At 35.1% G+C, this 15,255-nt stretch overlaps 2 protein-coding genes across 2 annotated transcripts; both read right to left on the bottom strand.

Moving 5' to 3' along the window:
• Positions 1–1,998: 1,998 nt before the first annotated feature.
• Positions 1,999–3,530, bottom strand: LOC140014812 ((+)-cis,trans-nepetalactol synthase NEPS1-like). Its single transcript, XM_072066305.1, has one exon. It carries the CDS (start codon positions 3,422–3,424, stop codon positions 2,630–2,632), a length of 795 nt encoding a protein of 264 aa, XP_071922406.1. The 5' UTR covers positions 3,425–3,530; the 3' UTR covers positions 1,999–2,629.
• A 1,634-nt stretch (positions 3,531–5,164) lies between these two features.
• Positions 5,165–11,272, bottom strand: LOC113709327 (alpha-glucosidase). The gene is made up of 5 exons (XM_027232073.2): positions 10,806–11,272; positions 9,060–9,736; positions 7,464–7,694; positions 6,660–7,306; positions 5,165–6,158 (listed from the first exon to the last, which is right to left on the bottom strand). The coding sequence occupies exons 1-5, from the start codon at positions 11,063–11,065 to the stop codon at positions 5,262–5,264; spliced, it is 2,712 nt and encodes a 903-aa protein (XP_027087874.1). The 5' UTR covers positions 11,066–11,272; the 3' UTR covers positions 5,165–5,261.
• Positions 11,273–15,255: the final 3,983 nt, after the last annotated feature.

Here is a 15,255-nt window from a genome sequence, read left to right as displayed (position 1 = left end):
AGTGAATGTTTATTTTCCCAGATCCCTCAATCCAAATGAATTAGAATTACAAAAGCAAGCAGGTGTAACATTAACCCTTAATACACCCCATGTATAACAAGGGTGAATTCTTAGTTTATGATTGGAAAAAAAAAAAAGAATTCTACAAAGAGGGCGGTTCTTGGAGTGTATTCTGCAAATGGGGTCTTCGCATTCCAGAAATGCGAGCTTGCATTGGCGCTCGGTGATATGTTACTGTTGATCCAAATTCAGTGCGAATGCGAGCTCAGTGATATGTTACTGTTGATCCCAATTCAAGACGAGCTTTGTTTTACTATTTTGTCGAATCACCAAGAAACTCTTCATCTAATCCACTTGTCCTGTGGCTCAATGGAGGTACTGTTGCTAAATGTTGCCAGTTTAACTTTGTTTCTTACGAAATTTAATTAGTTTATCAAGTGCTAGACATTCCAAGCTCTTTGCAGGTCCCGGTTGTTCTTCTCTTGGAGCCGGAGCATTGACAGAACTTGGGCCAATTCTTTTTAATATAAAAGAAATATGATTTTTTTTAGAGCACATATTTGATGACTTTAGGCATGTGCAAGTTTTAAAATAAATAAAATTTATTCCTCTGCTAATTACAGATTTTTAAATAACATTTCTCGGAAATTAAAGATTTTAGTACAGCTTTTAAAATAAGATTTTATTACCGACAGCATTTTAGTTAGAGGTGTCAAAATGGGTGACTTGGGCGGGTTTGGGTTGGGTAAAATGGATAATGGGTATAAGTGAGTCAACCCATTTATACCTATTTAATTAGATGGGTATGAATGGGTAAGTCAAAAAATGAATTGGGTAACCCAATTACCCATTTATAACCCATTTATTTTAATTTTTTGTAAATTCATTTAAATTTATTTTTGCAAACTAAGTTATCAATTTATACGACTCTTTGTACCCATCATTAGTTTTAAATATTTATTTATAATGTTCAATAAACCTAATTACCAATTTTTTTCATTTATACTCTATTTCACAAAATTACATATTATTTAACAATTGAATAATAAGAATATAAAAATTTGAACTAAGTACTATAAAAGTTAATATAATAATTTAATCCAAAAATTTTGAATCCCTAACATTTTTTTCATATATAAATTTAAAATTTCATTTTAGAAAGATAAGAAAAGAGGCTCAAATTTATCATAAATTGGTAATGCCGAAAAATGAGCAAGTTAACAAACTAAAAGAAAATAAAATAATAAAATAAAACCAACAAATAATAATAATAATAATGAAACAAAAGTAGTTAACATCATGACAAAATGAAAAATTTGCAAAAAAAAAATTGGGTGGGGAAAAAAAAGAGATTTAGGGGAGGAGAATTCTAAATGGATTAATTGGGTTTGATGGGTTACTCAATAATACCCATTTATTAAATGAGTATTATTGGGTAACCCATTTATACCCATATATAAAAATTTAAGATACCCATACCCATCTATTCATGGGCGGATATGGGTAAATTTAGTTAAGTGGGTTGATTTGCCACCTCTAATTTTAGTAAAGGCAAATTCTACAAAACAAACAACATTTACAGTTAATTTTACATTTTTTTGGGAGCTCGTAAATTTCATTTTAAATTTTTTTCCTAGCAAGTTTGAATTTAATTTTCTGAAAGTCATACTTATAATAAATCTAAAAGATATGACCCAACTACCAAATTATGGTAATTCTATCACTCAAAAAATTTACGAACTTTAAAAGAATTATTTCAACAATTTCTCAATCAATCCCTAATAAACACCATAAAAAAATATCCTATCACTATAATAAATCAGCATTTTAGGTTACTCATTTAAAACTTTGACCTAAGTCAATGTTATTTTAATGTTTAGTTAAATCAAATCAAGGTAGGCAGGTGTAGTCTTGCAAACCTTATGGGAGCCCAGTGAAATTGTCAAAAATCTTAAAGGAAGTTTCTATAATTATCCTTAAAATGTATGACAAGCAATCTATAGAAGTGTACCTTACCACTAAATTTATAACAAAATATAGCACGGCGGCTGTACATATTTAAAGCAAGCCTTCTAAACCGGAAAATAGTAAAATACAGCTGAATGCGGAAGTTTTAGGGACACCAATGGCACATAGTTTGAAAGACTAATTCATCTATTACTCAAACGACAAACTTGCCTGTCAATTAAACATACAACAAGAAAATAACTTTTTAACCACGATATCCTGCCTTCTTTGTCATGCACCAGTTGCGTATGCACTAGTCCATTCCTTTGCTGCAAATGCGAAAAAATTTAAATTTGGGAGAGCTCGCATTCCGCGAATGCGAGCTCTATGCCCTCCAAAAAAAAAAATAAAAAAATTCTGCTGAGCTCGCATTCCAGGAATGCGAAGATCCCCCGCGGAATACCGCACCGAAATCGCCCCTTTTGTAGAATTTTTTTAAATTTCATCACAAATTTAGAAATTTCTCATAGCGTTTGAAAATGGGAAAGTACTTCCTTCAAAAAAAAAAAAAAGATTTAATTGATGCTAATTGGTAAAAGAAAAAAAAAAGTGAAAGCAGCACATCACATCCATTTCCGTTGAGATGACCTATGAGAATTGAAGACTTTTTATGTCCGGTCGATCAATTGGTAGGTATATAGCCGGCGTCCACTGCCAAACTATGCCCCGTAACAAAGACAGAGTCATCACTTGCCAAAAACAACACCGCATCTGCTACATGTCTGGCCTTCAGAAATCCTGATTTCTTGATAGCCATCTCAGCCTCAAAACACCTCTCCGTGTCCTCCGCACTCATCTGAAGCCGGCCGCAAATCATCGGAGTAGCCACCGGCCCCGGCGCCACACAGTTCACCCGTATCCCATGCTCACCTAGCCCTTTACTAGCACACCTAATCAGCCCCTGAACGGCATGCTTGGACATCACGTAATCTATAGCCGCCCCCGTGCCATAATTTGCCATAACACTAGCCGTGCAAATTATGCTTCCCTTGACGCCGCCCTCCACCATGACACGGCCCGCGTGCTTCACACACGCCGCCATGCCGCGGACGTTGACGGAGAAGAGCTCTTCATAAGCACTCAGATCGAAAGTCAAGATGTCCTGCGCGCATTTGCTGACGATCCCAGCATTGCTGAACATGATATCCAGTTGTCCGTGCCTCTCGACGGTTGAATCCACGAGGGACTTGACTTGCTCCTCGTCCGATACGTCGCACTTGATGAACGTGCAGCAATGCAGGCCGATTGATTCGGCTACTTGCTGGCCTTTTTCCTCTTGAATGTCCGCAATCACCACTGCTCTTGCACCGTGCTCGGCGAAACGACGGGCCGTTTCCTCCCCTAGGCCGCTTGCGCCGCCGGTTACAATGGCGACTTTATTCTGCAGCTTCGCGATTTGTGAAGGTTTGCTGATCATTTTTAACTGAACTGGCTGCTGCCGTATATTGAGTTGTTATCCCTAAGCGTATGTTATAAGGGTGTTTTGGTGTTTGATTTTGTGGTTATCTTAGCTGTTTTTAGTGAGCATATCATATCCATAAGATTATGTGTTGTTAATAATACATCTTAAGTTTCTTGCACGCAACTCTGAGTTTGTCAGTTTAAATGTTCCGGATCCCATGCAGTTCATGTGAGAATAAAATACTCCCTCATCCGTCCCACTTTTGATAGTCCTGTTTTCCTTTTTCGTCTGTCCCAAATTGTAGTCCACTTTTCAATTGAAGAATGTAGTTGTATTTTAATCTTCCTAAAATACCCTTATTCGATGTAAGTTGTTGTTACTATAAACCTATTCTATTTAATAAGAGTTGATTCTTTTTTTACCATTAATTCAAGTTCCCATAAAGTTATACTCTAATTAATGTGAGGGTATTTTAGGAAAATAGTTACCTAAATTGATTGTTCCAACAAAGTTAGCTACTTTTTCTTAAGCTGTGTGAAAAAAAAACCAGGACTATCAAAGTGGGACGGAGGGAGTATTATTTTTGTTTTTTCTCATATCTGAGAGGAACTTGTAGCCGAAGATGTCACCCTAGTGTTGATTAATGCAGATTTCAAGATAAATTCCCAGGGCACTACATAATGTTATCTATATGACCAAAGGATTTTTGGTTCCTGCATTCTAGACATTTCATTTATTTTAGATCGAAAAAAAGAAAAAAAAAAAAAGAAGTGCTGGAAAATTATGAAAGAACTATGAAAAGGAGGAAAAAAAAAGGGCCCTATAGATTAAGGGATCAACAAGGAATTGTAAATCGAAGAAAAGAAAAAAAAAATTATGAAAAGGAGTGCTGGAAAATTTTCTAAATAAAAAAGGACCTGCAGATTAGGGGACCAACTCTGACTTGGATAATTGATCAACGATGTGTTCATCTAACAAAGCCACAACATCAGATTTATTAGATAAAAAGGTATTAGAATAAAATTCTGGAAACAAAGGGACAAAAGAAAACGGGAAGAAAGCTAGCAGGAAAAGAACACACACGAGACATGGAGGAACAAACAAAATGAAAATGGAAAAAGAAGAGGTAAAACTTGTGCACCGGCCTTAGAAGAGGAGGAATGAATTGTATAGAGATTAAAGACAACAATTACCAGAATGGTCATCTCTCTAACCCTATACATGTTCTTATATCTTATAGGGATAAGGAAACTCTAATAGAACAGCAGAAGGAAATCCAGGAGAGGCCGGTTGTCTATATCCAGGAGAAGGAAATTGATGACAGGTAAGAAAAAGGACTATTACCAGAACATTATTTATTATGGAAGCATCAGGTTTCAACTTGAGGCAACCTTTGATATTATCAACTGCTCAACTTTCTCCATTACGAATTTATTACATAAATGCAAACCTTTAATGCGTGAAAAGAGGACTCAATTTCCAGAATACCTTATCGAAAGGAATTTTTGAGCTGATTTCTTGGATAAATTGAACGTCAAATCCAGGTTTTGAGTTTTGACTAGCCCAACTGCGTAATTTAGCATATTCTTCTGAGGGGATGTCACTGGAGACTGTAGCGGTTTGTCAATGTCTTTAATGCCTATTTGTAGTTTATGTGATTTCCTTTAATTCACCTATCGACAAAAAAAAAAAAAAAAGTGGAGAAGAAGAAAGATTATGCTTGTTCAATGCAAGAAATTTGCTGGATCGTTTAGGTTCTTGAGAATGTATGTTTTATTTGTTGTTGTTATTATCAAACACATGAATGTCCGGTAATACCATCATATCATCATAGGCTGTTGAAGATCTTCCCTCAGATGCTGAGGCTAAGCTCTAATTTCAACTCCTTCCCGACAAGCATTTTCATCCCTGAAATCTCTACTGAGGCAAGCTGTCCGTTGACCTTCAGTTCACTTCTCATACTTCTCATTCCAGCAATTTGATACTTTTGCTGTCTATTGCTAGTTGTGATTGCATACCCCTTTAGTTCTCTTACATTGTCAAGGCCTAAAAATGTGACCTTATCGATGATCCACCTCTGACTTAGACCGAAGTCTCCATTAACAACCTTGGATTCAAGAGTTACAGTACCATTATATATGTAGCTATTGAATTGAACCAATGTCCACATCCCTTTATCACTTGCTATCTCCACTTCCTCTCCATCATCCAGGAACAATTTTCCTGTGCTGTTCTCTTTGCTGCTAACAACGACCAAAAGATTAAATGAGGTTTTCCGTGCAGCTTGAGTTGTCATAGCCTTCCCTTGCAGGGCCAGTACATTTCCTTCGTGAACATGTACATTGATATGATCTGGCGGTGCATCTAGTGTAACATACTGTCCCTCAGTCAAACTCACTGATTGTGAGTAATTGAAGAGGCTAAACCATTTTCCTGCCGGAAAGTATGCATCAACTGTGACTGCTCCTTGCTTCAGTACAGGTGAGATCATAACACCTTTGCCAAGAAGATATTGTGAGCTGATTCCATATGTATTAATATCATCCGGAAATGAGAAAAAGAGGGGTCGTGCAACAGGCATTCCTTTCAAGTGTGCCTCATACATTAGCGTGTAGAAGTATGGAAGTAACTGATAGCGGAGTCCTAGCACCTTTCTGGCTGATGCAGCAACTGAATCCCAAATGTAAAGTTCTTGAGAGATGGTATCGATGGAGGTGTGATCTCTAGCAAAAGGATAAAAGGCCCCTAGCTGCATCAAAGTGAAAATTGAAAGATTCAAGATGACCATGAGAACAATAATAATTTAAACTCTCCAACTGCTAAGTAATATTAACTTAAATTCTCCAAAAAGGGGGGGAAGCCCCAGAAAAGTGAATGCTATCATTTCCAAGCAATCATCAACTTGACAGCTAACATTTAGTGGATGGTGTAGAATTCTGACCTCCTCCAATGTTTGTTATAAGGACATGAACCTGTTGTGGTTTCCTGAATTACAATAACCTTCTCATTTAAGTTTTTTGCCTTTATAATCTTGTTTTACAAGTTCTTTCCTTGTAAACTATCTCTGCAAATGGTATCAATAAAGGTTTATTTTGATTGAAAAAGCAAAAGTGTAACTGAGTTGAACATCTAGGGAAGGCTTGTCTAATATGATAAGAAACATGTAAGGAAAGTAACTTCTTGGAAGGGACATTCTGAGCCAAAAATAAATGAAAAAAATTGAGCTAGTCAGGGCACCAAGCAAGCGTACCTGTATCCAACGACGACAAAGCTCTTCTGTGGTGTTTAAAGAAAAACCGCATATATCTGCTCCAACCATTGGAACTCCAAAAAGTCCAAAACTCAAAATGGTGGGGATTGTGTATGCCAAATCATCCCAAGTGGCAGCATTATCTCCAGTCCAATGTGCTGTGAACTTTCCTGAACCAACAAAAGTTGATCTGGAAAGTACAAATGGCCTTTTACCTTTCAGTTTGACTAGTGCCTGACTAGTTGCTCTAGACTCTAGGAACCCATAGAGGTTGTGCACATTATATTCGGTAACATTGAAAAAATGCACAGCAGTTCCAGGGACTGTTTTCCAAGCGATGGGCAACTGAGCTCCAGAGTTGTTTATCTTATAGGGAGGGTTATCAATAGTAGAAGTTGGGTTAGGAGAAGAAGTATTGAAATTTGATATCTCGTTCATGTCAATCCAAAGACCATCAAAGGAGACAAGCTTGTGGAATTCACTGATTTCATTGCTCCAGAAGAGTCCTCCAGCCGGATTTAGAAAATCTGGGAAGTACACTTCCCCGGGCCAAACTCTACCTTCATAAGGCATATTTTCACGCTTTATGAAAATATCTGCTTGCATTCCTCTAATGTAAGTTGCATATGTCTGATTGATGCTGATACCTGCAGTAGGACCAAATGATCTCATTCAGAAATGAAGAGAGTAAGCTAACATTCCCACAATGTCCCACAAATTTAGTTAGAATCAAAATGTCCCACAAACCAAACCCATATCTTTAATAAGCCAGGTATTCAAACAAAATTCAAGAAAAAAGCTTACCTGGATCAAGAATGACTACATATTTTTGACCATTATGGTGAAGCATATCAATAAAAGTTTTCATCTTATCCAACGGAAAGTTGATAGGATCTAGTGTGAAATCCTTATAAGCATCCATGTAGTCTATATCTGTCCACATGACCTCTAGAGGAATTCCTGCTTTTGCATAACCAGCAACAACTCTCTCAAGAGTAGAAACATTTTTGTAACCGTATCGGCATTGATGAAATCCTGCATCATGAGATAAAGGAAAAATTCAAAAGTAAGCAGACATAAAGTACCATGATTTGTATAAGGCCGGCACTTAAATTGCCAAATCAACTGAGTAGATATATTGAGAAGTTAAAGATGGAAGTAGAGTAGAGGATCCCCATTTAGTACTTGACAATATGCCTTATGCACTCATTCACCATTCTTTTTTACGTGAAACCTTGAATAAACAGAAAGAGATATGCCCTGCTCTTGCAATGTCAAGTATGACAGTGAAAACAAATGTGTTTATTCCGCACATGATGAATATATACTAGCACTAAAGATGTGCTTATCATGGGGATTAAATTCATTCGTTGATTTCTTTCTCAATTCAATAAGAGACTGTTTTAAAATAGTCATCCAATATGAAATGCGTGTAATCGGTTGTAAAGAGAAGGAACCCTTATAACCAGAAGCATTAGATGTAAAATGCAAGTGCAAGAAACTGACACCTACTAGGAAGTTCATCTTGTAAGAATATTCTTCACTCCACTAAATTCCCTCAAAATGTTGACACTGAAATTGGATACTCATTCTAAACATGTTTAAGACGTATTTTTTAAAAGATGTTGCCTCATTTGATGCCCTTGTAGAACCACTGTGATGTTCTTGAGTGATTAACTTGTGCTTCTCAGTCCTCTATCCTAGTTGCTTGTTATCGGTATATTGCTCCTGAATACTTTGAGTCAAATATGATCAGAGCAACTTGGCCAAACACAACAGGATTTATGAAAACCATGCAGAACTCTAACATTCTGAGTGACATTTACATAGCAGGCAGCTTGTCCTCGTTTGTTTGTCTATGTTTTTAATTTTTTTATTTTTAGAAAGACCACTTTTGTTTAGCTTTTTATCAATCTTGGGCTAACATTATGTATCTGATGTTCAGATATGTCTACTGCCTTGTCCAGTTAAACCCAAAAGACATCCTCGTTGAGATAACGGATGACTAATACCAAAAATTCATTGCTGATTTCTTCGTTAAACAACCAATACTACTAGCCTCTTCTTAGTTCTTAATGGTAATTTTGGGGCCTGAACAATTGTGTGCTTAACAACTGTTGAATCAATTAAACCGGCGAAGAGTGAAGACATGAATGCATCCCTTCAACATTTTTGTTAGCTTAAAAGATTAGCATTAATCATCAAAGAAACGTAAACTGCTGTCCTCAGACTAAATTAGATTAATGCATTAGGATACTTCAATTTAACCACTATTATTTCCTTGTACCAATAACTTCAAAGTTCAGATATCAAATGCCCTGCTGCTTCCCCTTCAATAATCAATCATACTAATAAAAGTAACAACCCACAAAACAAAAAATCAGTAAAATTAGCACTTACCGAAGGACCAGTAAGGCATAGCAGCAGGACGCCCAATGAGCTGAGTATACTGATCAATAACCATCTCTGGGGTTGGTCCAGCAAAGAAATACAAATCAAGAATCCCACCAATCACCTTATAAGTAATCCTATCCCCTGTATATACAATGTCCATTCCATTACTGTTGAGCAGCAAAACTCCATGACTCTTCCCATTGGGCGGCCTAACATCCAAGTAAAATGGATGGAATCCATACAAGTTAAGATCAAGATTAACGCTTCCAATGTCTGCATTCCAAAGGGTCAGTGTCTGATTATGTTTGAGTCTGAATGTGCTCTTCGTATGCTCGCCGAGGCCGTAGATGTTGGCTCTGTCTGGAGGCAATGAGGAGGAGAGCTGGAGATACTGATCTTTATAAATGAGAAATGTGTTGGGGTTGTTGGGTTCTGGGGTGGTGTTGAAGAGGGTCTCCCCCGTTGAGAGGCGGCTGACGGAAAAGCCAAATGGGAAAGTGTTGTGGAGTTGGAATACGAGGTCTGAGGTGGAGTCAGAGAGAAGGTGGCGGATGTTGCTGTGGTTTGGCGGTGGTTGGAGAAGCTGAGTTGGTGGTTGGCGGGGAAGAATGTCATAGGGGACTTCCCATCTTTGGTTATTGGGGTCAGTTATTCGAATTCTCAAACGGTCATTTGTTTCAAAGCTGTAAAAGTCAATTTTTAAAAGCAAAATCAATATATAAGCTTCTAAAATATAGAAGAGATTGCCTTTTTTTTTTGGCTGATAATCTCTTTGACACTTTCAATTGTATGGAAAAAAAAGGCATATTCCAATACATTTTTCCAATTACATTATAAAAGAAATTGGGTTGTTGTAATTATGGTAACAAATAGGGATACTCATGTCTTTTGATATGATTAAAAAAAAGTAAAATACACCTCACTCTTGTGGTTTAACGCTTTTTCACGTAATCCCCTTATGGTTTCAAAAGGCTCTGTTTGGATTGTAAATTATTTGAGATATTTTTACTGTAACACTTTTTATGATGTGATGTATGTGAGATAAAAAGGTGTGTTGAAAATTGTAATGATGATGTAAGCAAATAAATTTTGGCAAATAATCCTCTATCCAAACAAACCTCGCTAGCTTCACGGTTTGGATTAAAATGTCAAAATAACAAATTTTGCATTTCATAACGGGGTAAACTAAAATATCAAAAATACATTTATGTAAAGTTAGAAATTATTTATTAGCCATGGGGTTTTATGTATATGTTTTGAAAATCATAAGGAAATTATATCGTAAAACATAAAATCATACAGGGTTAAAGTGTCGTGCATATTATGTTTATATATTTTAGTCACTTCAATTATTTTAATTTTTAAATAAGAATAATTTTGACATTTTTATGAGTCCTATTACAGAAGATCATTTTCGTCACCGTGACACTTTAGTCCAAACATAACTTTTGAAACTATATGAGAATAATGTGAAAAATCGCTAAATCACGTGAGAGTCAAGTGTATTTTATCAAAGGAGTGCTGTGAACAAATATGAAAGTGTCGGCCACGCATTATTTGACCTTTACAAGTGTAAAGGACGAACAGAGTAAAATTAATCTCTAATTAGTTAAAAATGAGAAATCAATCTAAATCAAAGCCAAATACCAAATATTCAAAGATTTGATTTCCCATTTGGAAGGAACAATTATTGAGCACTACCATGGAATAATTTGTTGGAATAAAATCCAAGTCAAACATGATAAAGATTACCTTGCTGTTAGCAGGAGATTTGGTATATCAGGGCCAAAAACAGAGGACTCCTTGATCAAGTCCAGCTGAGCAGTCATTGACCTTCCAGCTGAATCAGTCCCTACTGACTTGATTACATATCCATAACCAACAGCCTCCTCAGTTTCTTGAGCAGCAAAAAGGGATATCTGGTAATTGAATACAAGTACCAAGAGCCATTGGAATTGTAGAAGAAACTGCAGATATCTTCTTCTTGCAGAAGATGATAGTTTTGATGTCATTTTTTCCTCACTCTGATCAGTAGCTTCGCTCACTAGAATCTGTTTAGCTTTGTCCCTTTTATAACTGCGGTTTTCTTGCTTCTCAGTTTTCACCACACAACCAGAAAACCAGAAGTTGTTGCCTTCTGAGCCTACATATTGCCCACACAGCCTGTTTTTTCGTTTGTTTTGTTTTGGCCTTTTTGGCTTCTCGTTTTTCTCATGCCAATGGATAGATTATTACAGGTCAGTGGTCAGTCATGGGAAAGTGAGACATTTGTCCTCATTGAGTGGTTGAACATAGATGGTCATGGAGGACCCAATAAAAAAAGTCTGAAAGAAAACACGTTAGTAGCTCAATTGCAAAGGAGACATGGGCATTCAGGACATGTAGACGCTATCCATCACAATCATGGTTAAATGAAGAAGTATGCAGATTTCCTTCAGAAAATCTTAATTGAAGACTTATTTGACACGAAGCAATAAAAAAAGGAGAAGCTGATTTGACAGAATTATCTGGCAGTAGGTCATGTGATTTTATCTAGGGAGCTGATTTTACATTATATTTACACACATATTTTAGGGAAAAAAAAGTATGGAATAAAAAAAAAAGTATTGATTAACATATTTATGCAGTTGCAAGATCTTATCCAATTTTATCATTAGGTTTTGGTTAGTAAGTGCAGGGTGGACATTCTAAGTGTGACATTAGGTGTTAATTTGTCTGAAAGATGAAATTAATTTGGAAATGTATCTCAATGCAGCATAGAATAAACGGATTTTATTGTGACAATAATCTTGTTTTAAAAAAAATATTTTCAAACTAATGCAGTTTCAAAATTTATTCCCTTGTTAATTTACTTGCTGCCATGTGGACTTCAAATCACGCTTAAACTTTTCTTCTTATCTTCGTTCTTTTCTTGAGAGGTACAATCCCCATTAAAATGTTAATAACTACTCTTAGGAGCTTAATTGCTAATTCACATTAGATGAATCCACAATTATTTTTAATAGTTCAAAATTTACTACTTGCCTCCAATCTCCAAAGTGAATAAAAATTCTTCTCCATTTATTATTGATTGTCTACTTCGAAATTTCTTAATATATGTGGAAATTTCTTAAATAGTCATAATAACTATCTTGCCATGTGTATGATGAAATGCCATATAGATAAACTAAAAATCTTTGGAGATCTATTTTTATTAATTCATGATTTTTCACTCTTAGAATACACAATGATAACTCTTCCAAATATCGACTATTAACTAAACTTGCTGTTAAATCTGGTGCTAAGTATGACTTAGATTCTCTATAATGGGTCAAAAAATGCAAGAAAAATTTCCTTGTCATTTCTTTTTTCCTTTAAAATGAAACTTTTATAGTTCACATTAAATTATGGTCATTATCTTGAAATGCTTATTAGTGTGCCATAATATCTGAATTTTCCGAACTTCTTGACATGTATGAAGTCAATAGTTCATCATTTATGATATTACATTTAACAGCAAATAAAAAAAAAGAAACTTGGTGATATAACAATCAAGAATAATGTTAGGGTGGAACAATGGCAGCCAATAAACAAAAGCATCATTGTCAAAAGATAGGATATATGTTTAACATGAGTTTGTTATTTGGTGCCATAAGAGTACACAATATTTGGTATGGTGTTACTATTATTTTCGTGAAAGGGTAAATTTTTTCTGTAAAATTATTGCAATTCAAGGGATAATTGATAACTTTAAAGCATTAATTAATATGGATTTATTTTCCTTTCTTAGTTTGGCTATAGTGTGCCTATAAAGCACCAAATAGAAAAAAAAAACATATAATATAAGAAAGAAAATAATTACGAGTGATTCTTTTCTTTTGATGGGGAGCCTATGTGTCAACAACAATTAGAAAAAACTGGAAGAATATTACTTTGGAATTATTTTCCAAGAAATAGATTATTTTGGCCAAAAACTCAAATTCGAGTTTTTTGCCAAAAATAATTAAGTCCTAGAAAAATATTCCCAAAGTAATTTGAAAAAATTACGCCCTTTTTAATAGATTTCATGCTACATGGACTTTTAATGCAAGTTATTGAGGGTCTGTTTGGTTGGAAGTAAAATGTTTTCCTTGGGAAAATATTTTCCGTGGAAGTAATTTTCCATGAAAATCATTTCCCTTTCATCATTTTCAGGTGTTTGGTTAGTTTATTGAAAATATTTTCTTACTTCATTTTTCTGGTGTTTGTTTAACTTTTGAAATATTTTCACTTTTATCTCTATCTTTACTTTCTACACATTATAACTACATACTTCTTCCCATGCAAAATAAGAAAATTTATCTCATTGTTTAACTTTGAAAAATCTTGGAGAAATGTATATATGAATAAAAAATATCTCCTTAAGCAATAAACAAATTGCTGGCCATTTAGTGTCAAATATCAATCACATACAATGCTTATTGTGACATATATCTTGCACTCTCACTGCTGAAAGTTTCTCTAGAAAAGAATATCCCTATTATACATAATTAATTACTAACATAGGATGAGCAGGATGAGATTTTTTTTTTATTTTGAATATACTAGGGGGAGGGTTGGGTGGTACGGGAGAGGGAGTGTAAGGAAGAGTTCTTGGGTTCGAGTCCTCCTGTTTACACTAAAAAAAAAAAGAACATACTACAAGATGTTTTTAGTAAGTTTGGAACATACTACAGGTGGGATGCATGCATTTCGGAAAACAACTTCAGTAAGTTTGGAAGGGAAGTTGTTTTCCATAAGATGAGTGAAAATATTTTACATAGGAAAATGTTTTCAGTAACTTTTGTGCAACCAAACACGGGAAATTAGGAAAATATTTTCCTGGAAAACATTTTCACCCGAAACAAACGGACCCTGAATGTATCTTCTTTTACTTTCTAATATGTACCCTATATACTTTCAACCCCATGTGACAATTGATCACCAACAATTGTCTTGTCCTATGAAATGCTAGTCTGCCTCGTACCATCAACTTCGAGCCGAAGGAAGTTGCATTGCTATTAAGGAAAATAGTGCAAAACGTCATTAATATTTCATCAAATGAACTTTTTTTGTCATTCAATTTTAAAATAGTAAATTACGTCTCTTACAAAATCAAGTCGATAAATTTTAATCCAAATCCAGGTTTTCAAAAATTTTTTACCTTAAATCTATTACTAGCCCATACATGATCATTTTTTTAGGAGTAAAAAGATTAAAATAACCTGATCCATATTCACTTTTTAGAAAGGAGGATCTAATCTGAATCATATTTCATATTTTTTTCTCTAAAAAAAGTAAAATCAAGCTTAATCTATATTTATTTTTGCCATTAAAATGGCGTGATCCACCTTCTTATATATAAAAAATAAAAAAAAAAAATATATATATATATATATACATATAGACCACATGGCGATTTTAAACTAAAAAGTGATCAAAAACTTAAATAGGAACAAAATTTTATTAATTTAAATTTATAAAAAAAATGTAAAATTAACATTTTAAAAGTGATGGATAAAAAAATTCATTTGACTCAAAAACTATTGAACAATTTTCCCTTGCTAGTACTCAAGGAAGAAGACCAGTTAATGCTGATAGGCTCTTTTTTTTTTTGTCGGATACAATAGACTACAATATTCTACACTAAGAAGAGGGGGACCTGAAGCGACCCAAGGATAACCCAAAGAAGACTGAACCACCATTGAACCATACGAATCGCACCCGTATAGACTGTTGTTTAGCAAGCCCACGTATTATGACAATTGTTGAGAGACAATATTTGAACCCTTGACCTCCTACCCACCAAACCTTAATGCTTTGATGGTGGCCACCAGTTCAAAGTCTGGGTGGTTTCAGTTAATGCAGATAGGCTCGTACACAGCGAATAATGCATGCATTCCACTCGGTGTGCAGTTGCCAATTCGGTTTTACGCCAAAGATTCGGAGTTAAATAAAGGGTTAATTCCACTTTGTCCCCCCAAACTTTGGACGATTATCCACTTAAGTTCCTAAACTTCAAAATGGGACACTTAAGTCCCTAAACTTATAAATACCTCCCACTTAAGTCCCAGAACTTATAAAATGGGACACTTAAAACCCTAAACCCTTATAAAATGGGACACTTTGACCACCCACGGCATTCAGGATTTGTTAACAATTTTCTTTAAGTGGGAGGTATTTATAAGTTTAGGGACTTAAGTGT

The sequence above is a fragment of the Coffea arabica genome, chromosome 9e, assembly GCF_036785885.1.
Source record: "Coffea arabica cultivar ET-39 chromosome 9e, Coffea Arabica ET-39 HiFi, whole genome shotgun sequence".
Taxonomy (NCBI): domain Eukaryota; kingdom Viridiplantae; phylum Streptophyta; class Magnoliopsida; order Gentianales; family Rubiaceae; genus Coffea; species Coffea arabica.
The sequence above is the reverse complement of the archived record's forward strand: the minus strand, read 5'-3'. Positions and strand labels throughout refer to the sequence as shown.

Excerpts from the sequence above, each read along its gene's own strand:
- LOC140014812 (XM_072066305.1), bottom strand. The coding sequence starts at position 3,424 with ATGATCAGCAAACCTTCACAAATCGCGAAGCTGCAGAATAAAGTCGCC.
- LOC113709327 (XM_027232073.2), bottom strand. The coding sequence starts at position 11,065 with ATGACATCAAAACTATCATCTTCTGCAAGAAGAAGATATCTGCAGTTT. Across the intron at positions 9,737-10,805 it reads AATCTCCTGCTAACAGCAAG|CTTTGAAACAAATGACCGTT; the intron begins GTAATCTTTATC and ends TGACTTTTACAG. Across the intron at positions 7,695-9,059 it reads TATGCCTTACTGGTCCTTCG|GATTTCATCAATGCCGATAC; the intron begins GTAAGTGCTAAT and ends CTCATGATGCAG.